General features: G+C 43.0%; 2 protein-coding genes across 6 annotated transcripts; both read right to left on the bottom strand.

The window, feature by feature from the left end:
* Positions 1-975: 975 nt before the first annotated feature.
* LOC139642555 (transcription factor Sp3-like) lies at positions 976-8,348 on the bottom strand. Of its 5 annotated transcripts, none has more exons than XM_071517428.1 (9): positions 8,235-8,348; positions 7,811-7,908; positions 6,928-7,155; positions 6,242-6,841; positions 5,824-6,021; positions 5,380-5,584; positions 5,005-5,194; positions 3,954-4,150; positions 976-2,826 (listed from the first exon to the last, which is right to left on the bottom strand). In XM_071517428.1, the coding sequence occupies exons 1-9, from the start codon at positions 8,239-8,241 to the stop codon at positions 2,573-2,575; spliced, it is 1,977 nt and encodes a 658-aa protein (XP_071373529.1). In that variant the 5' UTR covers positions 8,242-8,348; the 3' UTR covers positions 976-2,572. The 5 variants fall into 5 exon arrangements, with proteins under 5 accessions (XP_071373529.1, XP_071373530.1, XP_071373531.1 ...); XM_071517429.1 differs by having other exon boundaries at positions 8,195-8,345; XM_071517430.1 differs by having other exon boundaries at positions 7,811-7,897; positions 8,195-8,345.
* A 1,434-nt stretch (positions 8,349-9,782) lies between these two features.
* Positions 9,783-14,883, bottom strand: LOC139642549 (obg-like ATPase 1). Its single transcript, XM_071517421.1, has 11 exons — positions 14,815-14,883; positions 14,177-14,274; positions 13,902-14,045; positions 13,636-13,763; positions 12,645-12,820; positions 12,405-12,485; positions 11,981-12,078; positions 11,502-11,642; positions 10,707-10,803; positions 10,160-10,282; positions 9,783-10,027 (listed from the first exon to the last, which is right to left on the bottom strand). Exons 2-11 carry the CDS (start codon positions 14,272-14,274, stop codon positions 9,926-9,928), a joined length of 1,188 nt encoding a protein of 395 aa, XP_071373522.1. The 5' UTR covers positions 14,815-14,883; the 3' UTR covers positions 9,783-9,925.
* Positions 14,884-15,300: the final 417 nt, after the last annotated feature.

Genomic DNA, 15,300 nt, shown 5'->3' with positions numbered 1-15,300 from the left:
TATAGTTTACACAGGGTTCCTACTTAGGTCTGGAAAATCATTGGAAATCAAATTTGCTCAGTTTCTGTTCTTAAAATGTGTGAAAATACGAGTATGGAAAAATAATGTTGCGTCCAAATACACATAGGATATTGCATATTTTATGCAGTTGTAGACCCGTTCACAGATTGATATTTGTTGTGAAGAATCATCTCCGGCTATAGAGATGGCATGGAGTGTTGTACCACTATCATACCAGACACTGAGCAACAAATAAAGGGAATAAGTATGACAGTTTGAGGTGGAAAATGTGTAGAACACTGTTTAGATCTGTTTACAATAATTACACTCATGGACTGGTTTTTAATGTGTACATTCAACAAACAAAAAACGGGCAGGCTCGATTGAATCCCCAGTTTCCTGTGGAAAGTGGATATCACAGTGTAACTCTCAGGGAAAGATGTTTCAGGCTATATGGACGCAACATGAATCTGAAGAAAGGGCCGCTTCTATTTAATTCAATCATATACTGTACATTTGCCGCTCTGTGTTTAGGGAAGGGCGGTCATGAGATCAGAGCTTGGTCCCAAACAAAAATCAGATTTTCTGTTCAGTAATAAAAAAAAAAATATCCAAGGATTTGTCATGATCATCCAACTGCTCTGTATATCTTTGTTTTGGCTACCTGTACTGTTAGGTGTCATTTTTTTTGTTAAATAAATTCCCCAAAATTAAGTACCCAATTCCACGTGGTTCAGTGTGTCACCTTTAAATGTATGTAAAGGCATTTCTGCTCATGTTAGTATAGTGTCTGGCTTAAGATAAGTAGTTTCTCTGGTCTGTATACATCTATATACTGTGTGTTGCTGCTGCACATATCATCCAGGAACCTTCCAGATGAAGCTCAGTAAATCCATTCTGTTGCCATTGAAAGAGAAAAGCCTCGGGGCGGTTGGCAGTCTCCGCCGCCTCCACACACATGCAGCTTGTTACTGGAAGGTTTCAGACTTTTATTGTGATCCATTTGAAAAAAGGTTTTACAAAAAGTAACATTCAAATTTTACACAAATTCTTAAAAAAAAAAAAAAATCACTTAAAATAAGGTTTTGATACAACAGATTCAGTTAACTAAGTAATGGCTTCTATAAACAATGTGAAAATAAGATAATATACATGTAAATGAATGCTACAAACATGGACAAACTGAGGAAGAGATTACATGAATTAAAATAAAAAAAAAAAAATAACAATGGCATGATTGTTTTCCTTTTGACTGAGTGACATCTGGCCAGAATTACCAACAGAACAGTTATTGCAAAAACCTGTAATTCCACATCATCCGCACGATCCAACTGGAATGACAACACCTCCGCACGAGCTCATTGATTTGTTGCATACGTCTCTCACTGTTATTCACATGGAAACATCGGTGCATGTTTTGTTTTGTTTTTTTCTTCCTGCCACCATATGGAGTCGACAATGACAAGAGCCCTGCAGGAATTCAGAGGTAAACATTCTACGTTTCCTCGTTCTATGATCGCCACCGTGAGGCTCGATTTAGACGACACCCAGACTGGCAAAAGAGAGACACGGAAAACTGAAATACAAATGCTGAATTTACAACAGAACAAGTGTGTGAAAAGGAAAATAAAAAGACATTTAAAATGAAGACTTGGGCAAGCACAACGGACGGTGTGCTCGTGAGGACAGATGAGCGAGACATTCTGTTCACACTGACCAGATACTGGAAGAAGTTGCCCTTTTTTTTTTTCAGAGCCACTTGCATCTTTCCCCCCCATTCCCAGGAAGGGCTTCGGGGTGGAAAACACAAAACCAACGTTAGATCAGTTAACAGTGGCACTGTCGTCCTACTCTGACCGCCAGCTAATATCAATTCTACTTGAAGCAACACGGCATGACATCAATATAACTGTACTGTACTGTAGGCTGTCGGTGATTGTGTTACTGCTGCCGCACGTTTAAACAAAGCGCTAACTCGTGCCGGCGGCAGTGCGACAGTCCAATGCAGATGCCATGCTGCTTCAAACAGTCTTCAACCCCCTCACAGCTCTCCAGACACGATTAAAAGTCAATCGTCCCGGAGAGGCACACTAGTTCCTTTTCCCTCTTCCAAAAAACTCCCATCATTTTCATCATCATTTGACAAACACATTTATCTCCATTACAGTTACATCATCCGCAAAGCTTTAAAAAAAACACATGCACCTCCAGCATTTTATACAAGAGTATGATACAAAATAAGGCATTTCATTGTGTTGAGTGTTCATGTCGTGTTTGAGTGTCTATGCGTGTTCTCCTCCGTGTGTGTGTGTGTGTGTGTGTTTGCGCGTGTGTACATAGCAACCACATTTTAATGTTATTTTTTTTTTGCCCGCCTATAAAAAGACTGCAAAAAACAAACATAAAGTCATGATAACTCTTACTTAAAATATATATATTTGTCATATATATTTACGTATATATTCATATGTAAAAAACAAAAAAAAAAAAAAACAAAGTAAGAGGGGAAGAGAAAAGCCCAAGAGGTCCCTGTGATAGGCCAGTTCATAATAAGCCACACCCCCAGCCCGCCTCATTCCATGACCTCACCGGGCGCCACGGTGACCAGCTGCAAGGGGATCTCCTGATTGCCTACGAGGTCGTGGGTGGTGGCTGTCTGGAGGATGAGCGTGGTTCCATCGGCGGTGATGATGGTGTCGGTGGGGGGCGGAGACGAGGAGGAGGAAACTCCGCCTTTTTTATTCTGGTGAGTCTTTATGTGCTTGGCCAGGTGGTCGCTCCGCATGAACCTCTTGGAGCATTCTGTGCACACAAACTTCTTCTCTCCTGTCGTACAAGCACAGCCCACGGATCAAACAGTGAGTGGGAACAAATCAACGCTTCACAGGCGACGTGTGACATCTAAGCGTTCATGCGCATGCCAGCAGCAGCCATGATAAAGGCCTGGCAGACAGTGTTGAGGGACACGCCGCAATGTTGGAGGAATGACATTTTATGAATTGAACAACCTCCCGAGGTACAGATATTAAACCAGGTTTTTGAGAGATTGTCCCATTGGTTAACTTGCCTGTTAAGTGATGAGAACATAGACACCAAAATCATTCATGTGTCCCCGGTAGATCATTCACTCGAAGCTCTCCGTGCTAACACTTTAGCAAACACTATGCTAAGTGATGGTAGGCGACTAGCGTTATCCAAAGTAGTCATTAACTCAATACAGCTGATGTAGCCAGGGTTATTTTTGGAATCGTTTCAGTTGAGCAGCCACATATTCATCTGCTGTGCAGTGATTTTTAGCTGTACACACTCTCCTTTACTTTCTATGGACACAGGGAAAGTAGTCCCTTTGGTCAAAATTTTTTTTGCATCATATTCCATGTAAATTTTACAAATCTCCTACACAAAACTGCCAGACTTAACTGCATATCATTCAAAATTACCTACCATTTAGCTTTAGAGTTGTTCTCATTTTCTCACTTCTGAGATAATGCTAGTCACCTACTATCACTCAACACAGTGTATGCTAAAGTGTTAGCATGAAGCTCTGGAGTGAATGATCTACTGGGGACAGATGAATGATTTTGGTGTCTATGTTCTCATCTCTTAACAGATAAGCTGACCAAGGAACAATCTCCTAAAAACTTGGGTGTATTCCTTTCACTCTGTTTTATCAGGGAGGAAGAGGTGATAACATTACAATCTTTGCTTTTGTGGTCACTCTTCCAACACAGGTGCATGGCCCTCGTAACCATTGGAAACTGCTCTCTAAACATATTACGACATGCCTTCATTAGCTTTACTTGTATGCTTTCCAGACAATAAAACACTTAAAACAACAGTAAAAAAAAACATAAAATACCAGAGAGTAATTTAACATCTATAAAAGCCTGTCTGTAAAACTGTTCTAGGAGGTGATCTGAAACATGCCGCTGACTTGTGTGACGTCGTCTCACCTGTGTGTGTCCTCCTGTGTCTCTGCAGCTCGTCGCTCCTGGTGAACCTCTTGCCGCAGAACATCCAGTTGCAGACGAAGGGTCTCTCCCCGCTGTGCCAGCGCAGGTGGGCTCGCAGATGGGACGTCTTCCCGTACACCTTCCCACAGCCAGGAATGTGGCAGATATGCTGCTTCTTCTTACCCATGCCTGAACCTCTGTGAGAGGAGGAGGAGGAAGAAGAGGGGATTGAGAAGAAGGCACAAATACAATGGTTGATCACCTGTTCTTACAGCTGTTACATAAGAATGAATAACTAAAAAAAAAGCGCACTCTACATGGAAATAAAAATATTTATTACATTACATTTATTACAGCAATGGACTGATGAAAGATTAGCCAAAACATGCGAGACACTAATTATTTGTATTTTCATGGAACCGGTTATCTGCAGGTTTCACAAAGCCAAATTAAATACTTTTTTAAAAGCGCCTTTTTAAAATGCTACCTTCCAGTAACAAGCTGCAATTGGATTTAACCCCAATTTAACAACTTAAATACAGAAACATAAAGCTGGTAAATCAGACTATTTCTCATTGCTAATCAAAGTTCTGAAACTGTAAATGAGCAGTACAGGAAAAAGGACACCAGCAAATTAAGAGGTTTAGGGACATGACTTTCCAACTGGGTTTAAAAGCGCTTCCGATGAAAACACAACATGTTTGGCATGTTGTTGTACCCCTTAATATCATGTAATGTAAAAATAATCTGTCATTAAAACTACATTTATAGCTGCATCACAATAAAACATAATTGCAAATAAACCTGCATAATGTGGTGGAAAAAATAAGACTGCCAATTACTGCAATTAAGACATTTCAAAACATTTTAAAACTTTAATTTAGATTCAGACTTTTTAAACAGGTTTTTAAACACCTGTGGATAGCATGTGGAAAAGATTTTTTTTTTCATTTCTTCTATTGAACAAACTTTGTAAACAAACTTTTGAACAAACTTACTGAACAAATACTTCGTGGTGTATGTGTGTGTGTGTGTATTTTGTGAGACCCACCTTCCTCCAGACTCTTTGCAGTTGGGGCAGGTGCAGGCGACTCTGCGGAGCCTCTTGCCCTCCCCGCTGGGCGTCTCCATGTCCTCGTCACCCATCTGGACACGCAGGTTGTTCAGGTCACTGGGGTTCAGGGTGGAGTCGCCGCTCAGCTGCCACTCCTCAGAGTCCGGCTCCTCCTTTATGTGGATGTCTGAATCAGGGAGAGAATGAGGGAGACTCAGCCATGATTTCTTTCGGTGAGCAGTAAAGAATGTAATGCTGCTCTTGCACGAAAACCTCATCTCTAAACTGTTAAGAAAAATTGATTGGCAGCAAAATTATAGGGAAAATGATGAATAAATCATGTGTGTGGGTGTATGTGTACGTGTCCCGTACCAGCTGGACTGTTTGCGTCCTCTCCCTGTGTGTACTGCACTCCAGCCTGTCCGACAGAGTTGACTGTGACGGTCTGGAGGTTAGGCAGGCTGACCTGGCCTGCCTGCCCCAGAGGGAGGGTCTGCACCGGGGCTAAGGTCAGCTGCTGGGCCTGGCCCTGGCCCTGGGGCAGCTGGAGACCCTGGAGAGACTGTACTCCCTGAACCTGGAAAGAACAACACAAGGATCAGATACAAGAGTTCTGAGCACAGCACTGAAACTGGCTCATAATAATGTGATGTAGCACTCTATAACATCTTAAACAGAAATAAATAAGAGCTGTGAGCCTAAAAACATGATTAGAAAACATCACACTTAATTGACCCCACTGGGTAATTCTCCAGGCCCTAAAACATTAAACAAGCTGGGAAAAAAACACATTCCTACACACTCCTCATACCATACCTGGAAGGTCTGCCATTGGATCTGTCCAGTGGCAGTGACTGTTTGGGCCTGGATGAGGAAGGTGCCCGGGTTGACCAGCTGTACACTCTGTAGAGTCTGGCCTGCTGCCAGATCCTGGCCCTGGGCCACCTGGGCCTGGCTGTCCCCAGACAGCTGGAGGATGGGCTGGGAGAGAGTGGTGGCGTTGGAAGTTGATACCTGCAATGTAGGAAACACGAAAATAAGTTAGAATAAAAGGCAATGGGCGAGACCTAACATTCAAGCCAGGTTTCCACATAGAGGCTTGCCCTAGTTTAACAGCACAATGGATAGTTACACTGGATCCTGTGTATTTACAAAAGTTACAAGCGCAATAATAGATTGCAAGACAACATGATTGTGCTTTAATGTGGCTTGTGAAGCAGTGAAGCGTTCTGACCTGGATTTGCTGCAGATGGTTTTGGGAGTTGAAGTTCTCTGAAGAGGAGGGGTCGGACACGCCCGCAGACACGGCAGTCGCTTGGGTCAGAACACCGGTGCCATCAATGGTCTCAGGAAGATGGGAAGAGGTGGAGGAGGAAGTGGTGGTTGGCACGTAGAGCTCTTGGTTAGCGCCGCCGTCGCCCACAGTCACTAGCTGCTGTTTGGCTCCGGCGTCGTGGTCCTGACTGTCCAGCGTCTGGCCGCCCATGATCAGCTGGCCTTCGGCTGTTACCCCCGTGACGCCTGTCGCTATAGGGACCGTCTGAGCGCCCGCCAGCCCTAGCGACTCCAGATCCACGCTGTTTATGGGGACGAAGGTTATGTTGCCGGGCAACCCTACAGGTACCGTGCTGGTGTACGCCGACCCCCCCAATGACACGCCTTGGATCTGCCCCGCCTGCGTCAGGAGGTCTGTGGTTGTCGTTGTGGCGCAGCTGATTCCAAGGCTGCCCTGGCTGCCATCTGGGATGAGCTGGATCTGTCCCGTGCCGTCATCCAATCCCTGTGCTTGGAATCCTGCAAGTGTTCCATCTGCATTTTGGATCTGCGGGATGACCTGGAGGAGGGGTGACACTTCTAGTCAGCAACACTGCCTGTAAACAACACCAACTGCGGGTTAAGTGTGTGTGTGTCTTCTTTTACCTGATACTGAATGCCAGACACTCCATTCGAGGCCTCATTCCCAGACGCTGTAACATAAATGGGCTGGTTGGGAATACTCCCAATAGGAAGCACATACTGCCCATTGGACGTGACAATTCCCGAGTTTGGAATGTGAACGACTCCCTGGTCTTCCTTCACAGTTGAGACCGGAGTTAACACCTCCCATCGGTCTGAACCCGTTAGCTGAATGGCCGACATATCTGTTGTCTGCGAGTAAAATTGACAAATTCGAATTAATGAGGATAGATCATACTATCTCAATCCCCAAGGAGACAGTAATTCATCTCAAATCAGGATGTGATCAAAGGGAAAAGCAACCAGCCTGGCTATTGTCTGAGAGACAGTTGACGGATTCAGAGACATTTGCTGATACATCAAAGACAGAGTGAATAATAGGAAGTGGGAGTCAAGCAGGATTGATGATGCACAGAATCGACGACAGAACAGGCATTAGCTGGTTACACCACCAAGACACATTCAAGTTACATGCTCCCTAGCCTGCATGGAAACGGTCGAGTGCAGGGAGTGGGGGATGGGTGACTATTACTGTAGAAGTGAACGCTACTGTTTTTATCATCGACGCTTTCCCATACTACACTATGAGACCACTGCATCCTCCCAGCCCAAGGTACACGGGCTATCTTTCAGCGAGCCGACCCAAGTGACTGACTTCAGTGTCCTACCCACTATGGGCGGGTTTTAGAGGGGTAAAGTGGGTGGCCGTTATTGAGGGGAACACAGGAAGTGTACGGCTTTCACCCCATGCATCAAATTTTTTAAAACGTGTGAACTTCATGCTCTCAATAACATCCAGCAATCATAGGTGGGAGAAAGCGAAAAGACGACCTAAAATGTCGGATACCTGTGTTTCCGCTCCGCCGCCGTGTTGCAGAAACTCGCTTTGACTGCTGTCCACGTCCGCGGACGCCATTTCTCCTTGTTTCAAAGGCTGCTCTGGCGCTAGCAGAGAGAGAGGGGGAAACTGAGCAAAACTCTGTAATCTTCAACTCTTGCCTCCCAGAAAAGCTCGCAAAGCATCCCCACTCTTCAGTCCAAAAGGAGTTGACTGCGAAATTCAACTTTGCAACGACGATTCTGAGGCGATTTCGGCTCAGATTGAATGTTTACTTTGTCAACTCCGTGGCTAGCCAGCTAGCTAGTTAGCTAACCATATCTAGCTAGCACTAGAGCTCTGGCAAAAGATTAAAAGACGTAGCTTGCTTTGCTATAGGTTGCACAAACTCACCGATTAGTTGTACGCTTCGATGCGCTAAATGTTTACGTACCAGTCATAGCGTGAATGGTAGTAATCGGAAGATTATCTGATCAACTAAACTCCGAACATGATTATTTTATCAAAGGCGGGCTAGTGTTGATCGGTGAATTCGGGTCGATTTTTTTCTATTTTGATTGACGGTGCGGGAAACACAAAAAGGTGGGACTAACAAGCTTGACCGTCGAATTTGCATCACATTACAGGAAGTCCCGCCGTTCTTCTCTAAGCCGATTGGCTAATCGAGGGGTTAGGTGAGACGTCAGTGGCCAACCAAGATGTCGATCATTTTTAATAGAACGTGCGTTTCCTGTTTGTTGTTGGACGAGAGCAGAAATGGAATGCAGTTGAATCCACGGAGTAATACTAGGAAAACATAAGTACTAGTATTACTTGGAAAACAGCTGTGTTGGTCTCGAAATATTACACTTTATTTTGCCTTTTACTGTTAAATAAATACGCACATGTTGAATCTGCACAGTGGCTATTATTTCATCCAGTTGCGTTTCTTTGTGCTGTTATAACAGAACTGTGACGAGTGGCAGGCATTAAAGTTTTTGTTGTGCTCAGTCAAAAGCTTCACAATTTGCCACCACCCGAATATTTTCTCCTCTATACATAAAATACAACTTCCACATGTTTACATCCTTTGCTGCACATTACTCCATCCCCTAATGTTAACTTTTTACTTTATCCCTCGTGTTTATACCCAGTTCCTTAGTATATGACATGAGGAAAAAATAATTAGAAACACACAAAGCCATCATATAGGTTTGTCTCCTTTTATTGAGTGTGGACACATTAGTGAAGGCGCAGCACATGCATTTCCAAAATAATGATTTTGTTAGATCCTGGCTCACTTACAGTAAAATCTTGAAAGTTTCTCCCTTGTACCTTATTCCTCACGAACTCGGTCTAGTTCAATAAGAGGGCAGGATTTCTATCTAAGTCCTCAATTTGGCAAAATGTTTGGTGTGGAAGGGGGTCAGTGAGTATTCTCAAAAAAGAAAAGACATTCAAACCCTGGAGGCAGTGAGGAGAGGTGAAAGAAGACGCGTTTCAAGCTCTACAGTCCTGGCCAGATGATCCGCAGGGCGATACTGCAGCTCTGTTGGTTCACAACGAAGCATCGTCTGGTATGCAGGGTGTAGTTGCAAGATAATGATATACAGTGAAGGGAAGTCAGTTTGTCTCCCGAGCCCCAAACTAAGTCAATAGAAGCTGTGCGTAAATCAACACTCTCCATTCAAGGTTTCTGATCAGGCACTGTCACAGACGCCTGCTTTGCTTTATCTAAAATAATAATAATATCCCTCCTGCTCAGAACTCAGCACAGTCCGGGTCTTGAGCGCAAACACTGTGTGATGGCTCGCATTCTCTCTTTATTTTACATAATTGGGGGGGGGGGGGGGGGGAATTTGCTCAAAATATTACAGATCGGAATGTATGGTGCGCTCCTATAGAACATTCTACTATATTCCTCCTGTTACATCTCTCATCTGTGGTTCCTTGAACATTTCAACTAAACAGAAATTCGCCCCTGGTCCAGACCTGGGAGACCGATCGACTTCTGGCCAACCAGGGAGAGTTTTGTTCCCGTAAAATTCAAAGAGAGAAGTGCGAAAACCAAGCGGACACTGTAAGCTCTCAAGGGCCGGACTAGACTGTATTCTGAGCTCTCCCTCTGTTGACTGTCGGGTCTCCTTATTTCTTCTTGGGTGCGTTGGGTGTGTTGAATTTGAAAAAGATAATGTCCCCGTCCTCCACAATGTAGTTCCTGCCCTGTTGCCTGTATTTCCCAGCAGACTGTGAAAGAGGGAGTGAAATCAAAAGGCAAATTAAAAACAGTATTCAACTATGTTTCCCAGAATATGTCCTTGTAGTAATTGACAGAGACTCAGATATATTAGAGTTAGTATGATTAAAATTCAAACAAACCTTGACAGCATTTTCACTGCCCTCCTCTTTGAAGTCGTTGTACTTCATCACCTCGGCCATGATGAAGCCTTTCTCAAAGTCGGTGTGGATCTTTCCTGCGGCTTGGGGAGCCTTGCTGCCTTTCTGTTGCAGCACAGCAGAACACAAAGTGACAATTCAAAACACAATCGCCAATATATCAACACACTGCCATCTTGACAAATTTTGTTATAAAAAATGTAACATTCACCATTTGAAAACAGTGACACCCACTATTTCAAAATGGTAAATAACAGTTTGAAAACAAAATTAGAAACGCTAAAGAACAGTAGGTAACTTAAGCCTTCGTTTTGACAAAATTATTAGATTTTTTTTTTCCCACTTCTATATTATAGAGATATTAAATGATGAACTGTAGATTTTCCAAGGAGGATATATAGGCTTTTGAAACAAAGCTCTTCAATTAATTCACACAGATATCTATCAGGAGTTAATACTGGAGTACAGGATGTGACGATACGGTGACAATCACGAAGGAGACAAAGTTATTTACGATCACATCACTTACCCTGATGGTCCATGCTCGCACCTCATCTGGTCCCGCTGTGAAGAAGTATTCCAGCTGTAGCGCTGCATAGCCTGTCTTGATGATTTTGGTCATTACACTAACAACAGACAGACAGAGATGCACACATAGTGAATGAGCTGTGTGTTGGAGCAGTTCAAGCAAGTCCTGCATAAAAAAAAATATCTGTGGAGGGTGGATTGACTGGGTAAAGCCCCAATCTGGAATTTATTTGTTTGGTTATTTTAGCAGAATTATTGGAGAATTTAATTTGTTGATGGAAAATAAGATTTGTGAAACTTTTAAGAGCTCATTATAACTGTGAATACAGTTCAAATTTACACAACAGTGCAAGTTTTACAAACGTAAACAAACTATTCAGTTTAAAAATGGACTGAAATGATTTATTTACATAAACATTTACATGTCACATAATATTAGTCCTTAGATCAAGTTCTATTAATCAATTTGACAATGAAAATGTCTTTCATCCCAAGCTTTGATTGCTGTCAGTTTCTGTTTATGTTTGGATTAGGTACTGAGCCTTAAGAGAATATTGAATGCATATATGTTGAGCAATGTGTACTGTTCTGTCTTAAGTATGTCTCGCATTGTCCAATTACACTGGAGGTGAAGTCTTATCAGTACGTGCTGTGATACTGTAAGCTGTCGATACCACTTTGCACCAATAGGAACCCAAGAGGAACTGATGTACATTTAATGTCTTCGGTATTTAAATTGATTCTAAATACGAGTCAAGCGATTCTTATTAAATGTGTGTATGTGTGCATGTCTCACCTCTGTGTCTTGTGTTCCTCGCAGTACTTATTGCTCTCCTCCTCAGACATGTCCTGCAGATTAAACTCCAGTGCTCCACTCAGGGGGATGACCAGAGCACCCGGGTCATGGGCGTCTACCCACTCCTTGATCTTTGCCAACCTACAGAGAACAGACATACATGAACATCTATTTCTTTGCGTTTAATCCCCCACAATATTTTCTAATTATTACCTCTGATTCATTGTTATTATTGCTGTTATTTAATTACTTTCTTTACTTATTTATTTACTTTCTGCACATGTTCAGATGTAGGTTTCTTTGCATATGTGTATATTTAGCATTTATTTATGTATCTATGTTTATATGTGTATTGCTTTGTATGTATGTAATAAATGTATGCTCGTTTGCATAAATAAAAATACATACATAAACAAAGCATGCATGGTGCACACACGCACGCAGACACACAGGTTAGGTGTAGGTAAAAGCAAACGTACCACTTGTTCTTTTTTCTTATGTAATCTTTCTCTGAGAGATTCACCAGGTAGATCATGGGCTTGGATGTCAACAACAGGTACTTGTTCAACACCTCAATCTGCAGAGAAAGACACAAATCATGGAAAATATGCAAAGTCTAGTTCAGTTCTGAAAACCCAGTGCACTGAATTTCTCAGGTGAAACCCTACTGCTTCGATAAGAAGTAGGTCCTGCCAGAGGATCACAAAAGCTAGTAACGCAGTCATGACCAATCAGACTGTTCCGCCCAATAGGAAAGCAAGCAGCGGAAAATAACAGAGGCCATGAACCAATCATAAACTCAACACACCGAGAAAACACAGCCCACAGTCCACTGATCCACACAACACCCCGGTAATAACAAATCAACTTGGATCATGTACACTTACAGATTGACAATCATACCTCTTTGTCGTTCCAGTCGTGGTAAAATCGGATGTGTTTCTTCTCCTCCACCACCCAGTTCTTTATCTTCAGCATGATATCCTGAAGCGAGAAGAAGAAGCTTATAAGTGGTTTGTATAGGCTGATACTCTCTGGTATGATCTGCTTTGAAGGAGATTTGTGACACAAATGGGATACAGTGTGCTCCAAAGTATAGACACACTGCTCACACACACACATACACAAACACACTTCACTTACATATTCAGGTTTGAGTTTCTTGTCACCTCCCCGGACGGCAGTCTTCTCCAGTTTGTCAATGATTGGAGCGATCATCTCCTCATCCTTCAGTCTCAGCTCCTCATGGATGATCTCTATGTCCCTCACTGGGTCAACGTTACCCTCCACATGGATAATGTCCTCATCATCAAATGCACCTAAAACACACACAAGTAGCGCAGTCAGTCTGTGGTCTGTTACCAATACTCACTTGTTGAGGTCTGTGGGCCTTTGACTGGTCTTAAAGGGGAATGTAACCCATTTTCAAAATTCATGTTATTGCTGTGCCCCAGGACAGTTCAGTCAGAACTTATCAACATGCACCACTCTTTCTTAAAGCTAGAAACTGGAGAACTACCCCTTGAATTTGTGACGTAAAACAGACAATGAATGGAGCGCTGATTTTGTTGACACCGATTTTTGTGTTTAGTTCAGTTTATTTGCATATATTAAGATACAAACAAAAATATATATATATTAAGAGAATTACCAAAGAAAGGAAGGGAAACAAATGTACATGTGCAGGTGAGGTAAAAAAGACCAAGATGAGCTTATATCAAAACCTCACTAAGTTTATACTAATTAAGTTACAATCATTGACAGTTCATTTTAAGTACTTTATTTGTATGAGTTCTTGCACCCAAATGATGGTTCATACCTGTTAGCAATGTTAGAATGTAAATTTTACTTTAATGTAATAACTCAACTTAGCATCTTATGGCTCCAGAAAGTCAACGCCCATTCATTGTCTATGGAGCAGGCCTTGATTTTACATCCCAGTGACGTTCACAGACACTGACTGAACTGTCCTGGGGCGCAGAAATAACACATGTGAATTCTTTAAATGGGTGGCATTCCACTTTAAGCAATGTGGTAACAGCTCTAACAGGCCCTGCTAACACCTGTCCATTCTACTGAGTTTTGTGCTACCACACAGTGGGGTGAGGGCTGTGGTGCTGACTCAGCAACTTACGGGTCATGTGGAAGATGGCGTCGCAGGCACTGATGTGGGAGAGGAAGGCGTTTCCAAGTCCCTGTCCTGCGTGAGCGCCCTTCACCAGGCCAGCAATGTCCACTACGTTGAGAAAGGCTGGCACCTTACTGCGGAGACAAGACAGGCAGACAGAGAACAGAGGGATCATCAGCGAGAGGGGGAATATTACACAGAAATACATGGATGTAGGCCCAGTTACGTCCGACGACCAGAACACATTAGCAACACACTGACATGACGCATACCTGGCTGGTTTATGAAACTGGCAGAGAAACTCAAAGCGCTCGTCAGGAATGGGCACCCTGCTCTCATTTGGGTCGATTGTGCAGAATGGGAAGTTCTCTGCGGCAGCTTGGCTTTTGGTGAGCACATTGAAGAAGGTGGATTTCCTGTGGCGAAGAAAGTCAGGAGAGTGTCAGCAGTGCCCTAATCAGTCTTGAATGTCAATAATGGTGCTAAAAAAATACATATTAGTTAACAAGCTTTGTAGCTGTCTACATCATTAATTGCATGTACATACCCAACATTAGGTAATCCAACAATTCCTATTTTCAGAGAAGTTCCAAATCGTCCAATTAATGGAGCCTGTTTTGGGGCTTCTGCCTTCTTTGGAGGCATCTGCAAGAGTTATCAGAGCAAGACAGCTGAGTGACTACATGACACTCATTTCAAAAGACACCATACAACTGTGACCACACATGTAACCAGAGCCAGGTCCCAGGGGAAAGCAAAGAGAACTAGGGATCTGTCTATATCCACATCCCATCCCTGGTTAGATTTGAATTACCAAAGGTGCACAACAAGTCCCCAAACATTGCTACCACAGCTGAAGCATGCAACCACATAAAAACCTGACCTGATCTTTGACAGTTTGCGTGGCTCAGCTGTTTCTATAGGTTAGTCCTGGTCTAAGCAGGCTGGTCTGGATATATAGCTGGCTCCAACCTGATGAGCCAGCTAGACTGAAAACGTGCATAGAGGCAGCCCCATTCATATGCTTAAAAGCATGCTAGCTAGCCACTAGTAGCTAACTAGCACCACTCCAACTGGCTTGCCACATATTCTCACTAAGCACACACAAGTTAATATTGTCTACATTTTCCACTCATTAAAAACGTCCCAAAGGCTATTTAACTGCGGAAATAGCAGTCTTATTACCTTTATAGCTGTTATTTGCCTATGGTCTACGTGGTACACACTCCTGATAAGCTCACACACCGGCCGTTCCAGTGGAAAGGCAAGGCAGAGAGCATACCGGAAGTATTTTGACGTGGGAGGACTCTGATTGGTCGAATAACTGAAACGCACAGGGAATGTCGAAACTAACCGAAATGACTTCATTAAATTAGGATTATTGTAATATCTGCGAGGAGGCTGCAGCGGCACATACATGCAGATCAACTATGTAAGTGTTCATTTTCTTCAGCATTTACTCTGCTACTACCTGTCTGGCCGCGTAGAGTCACGAGAGGTCGCTGTTGTAAAAGATGTGTTAAAGAACATGCACGGTTACGCATGTGCACAACTAACCTCTAGGTTAGGGCCTTTTTATAGTGGCTCTTGCATCCCATTCATCAGATATGCAGTATTTCTATTCCCATCGAGAGTGTTAGGCTGTGTTCACATTGTGGAGCTGAATTTCAG

Source organism: Centroberyx affinis, unplaced genomic scaffold (assembly GCF_046629955.1).
Source record: "Centroberyx affinis isolate AG114_WGS23_722 - 3 ecotype Tasmania unplaced genomic scaffold, CSIRO-AGI_Caff_v1 ptg000491l_1, whole genome shotgun sequence".
Classification (NCBI taxonomy): domain Eukaryota; kingdom Metazoa; phylum Chordata; class Actinopteri; order Beryciformes; family Berycidae; genus Centroberyx; species Centroberyx affinis.
The sequence above is the reverse complement of the archived record's forward strand: the minus strand, read 5'-3'. Positions and strand labels throughout refer to the sequence as shown.

Bases quoted from the DNA above. Each gene is read 5' to 3' on its own strand.
- LOC139642555 (XM_071517428.1), bottom strand. The intron at 5,585-5,823 runs GTATGGTATGAG...TGTTCTTTCCAG, and splicing joins TCCAATGGCAGACCTTCCAG to GTTCAGGGAGTACAGTCTCT. The intron at 4,151-5,004 runs GTGGGTCTCACA...CTCCTCTCACAG, and splicing joins TGCAAAGAGTCTGGAGGAAG to AGGTTCAGGCATGGGTAAGA.
- LOC139642549 (XM_071517421.1), bottom strand. From the start codon at position 14,274: ATGCCTCCAAAGAAGGCAGAAGCCCCAAAACAGGCTCCATTAATTGGA. The intron at 12,486-12,644 runs GTAAGTGAAGTG...TTCTCGCTTCAG, and splicing joins AGAAACTCAAACCTGAATAT to GATATCATGCTGAAGATAAA. The intron at 10,804-11,501 runs GTGAGACATGCA...GTCTGTTGTTAG, and splicing joins GAGGAACACAAGACACAGAG to TGTAATGACCAAAATCATCA.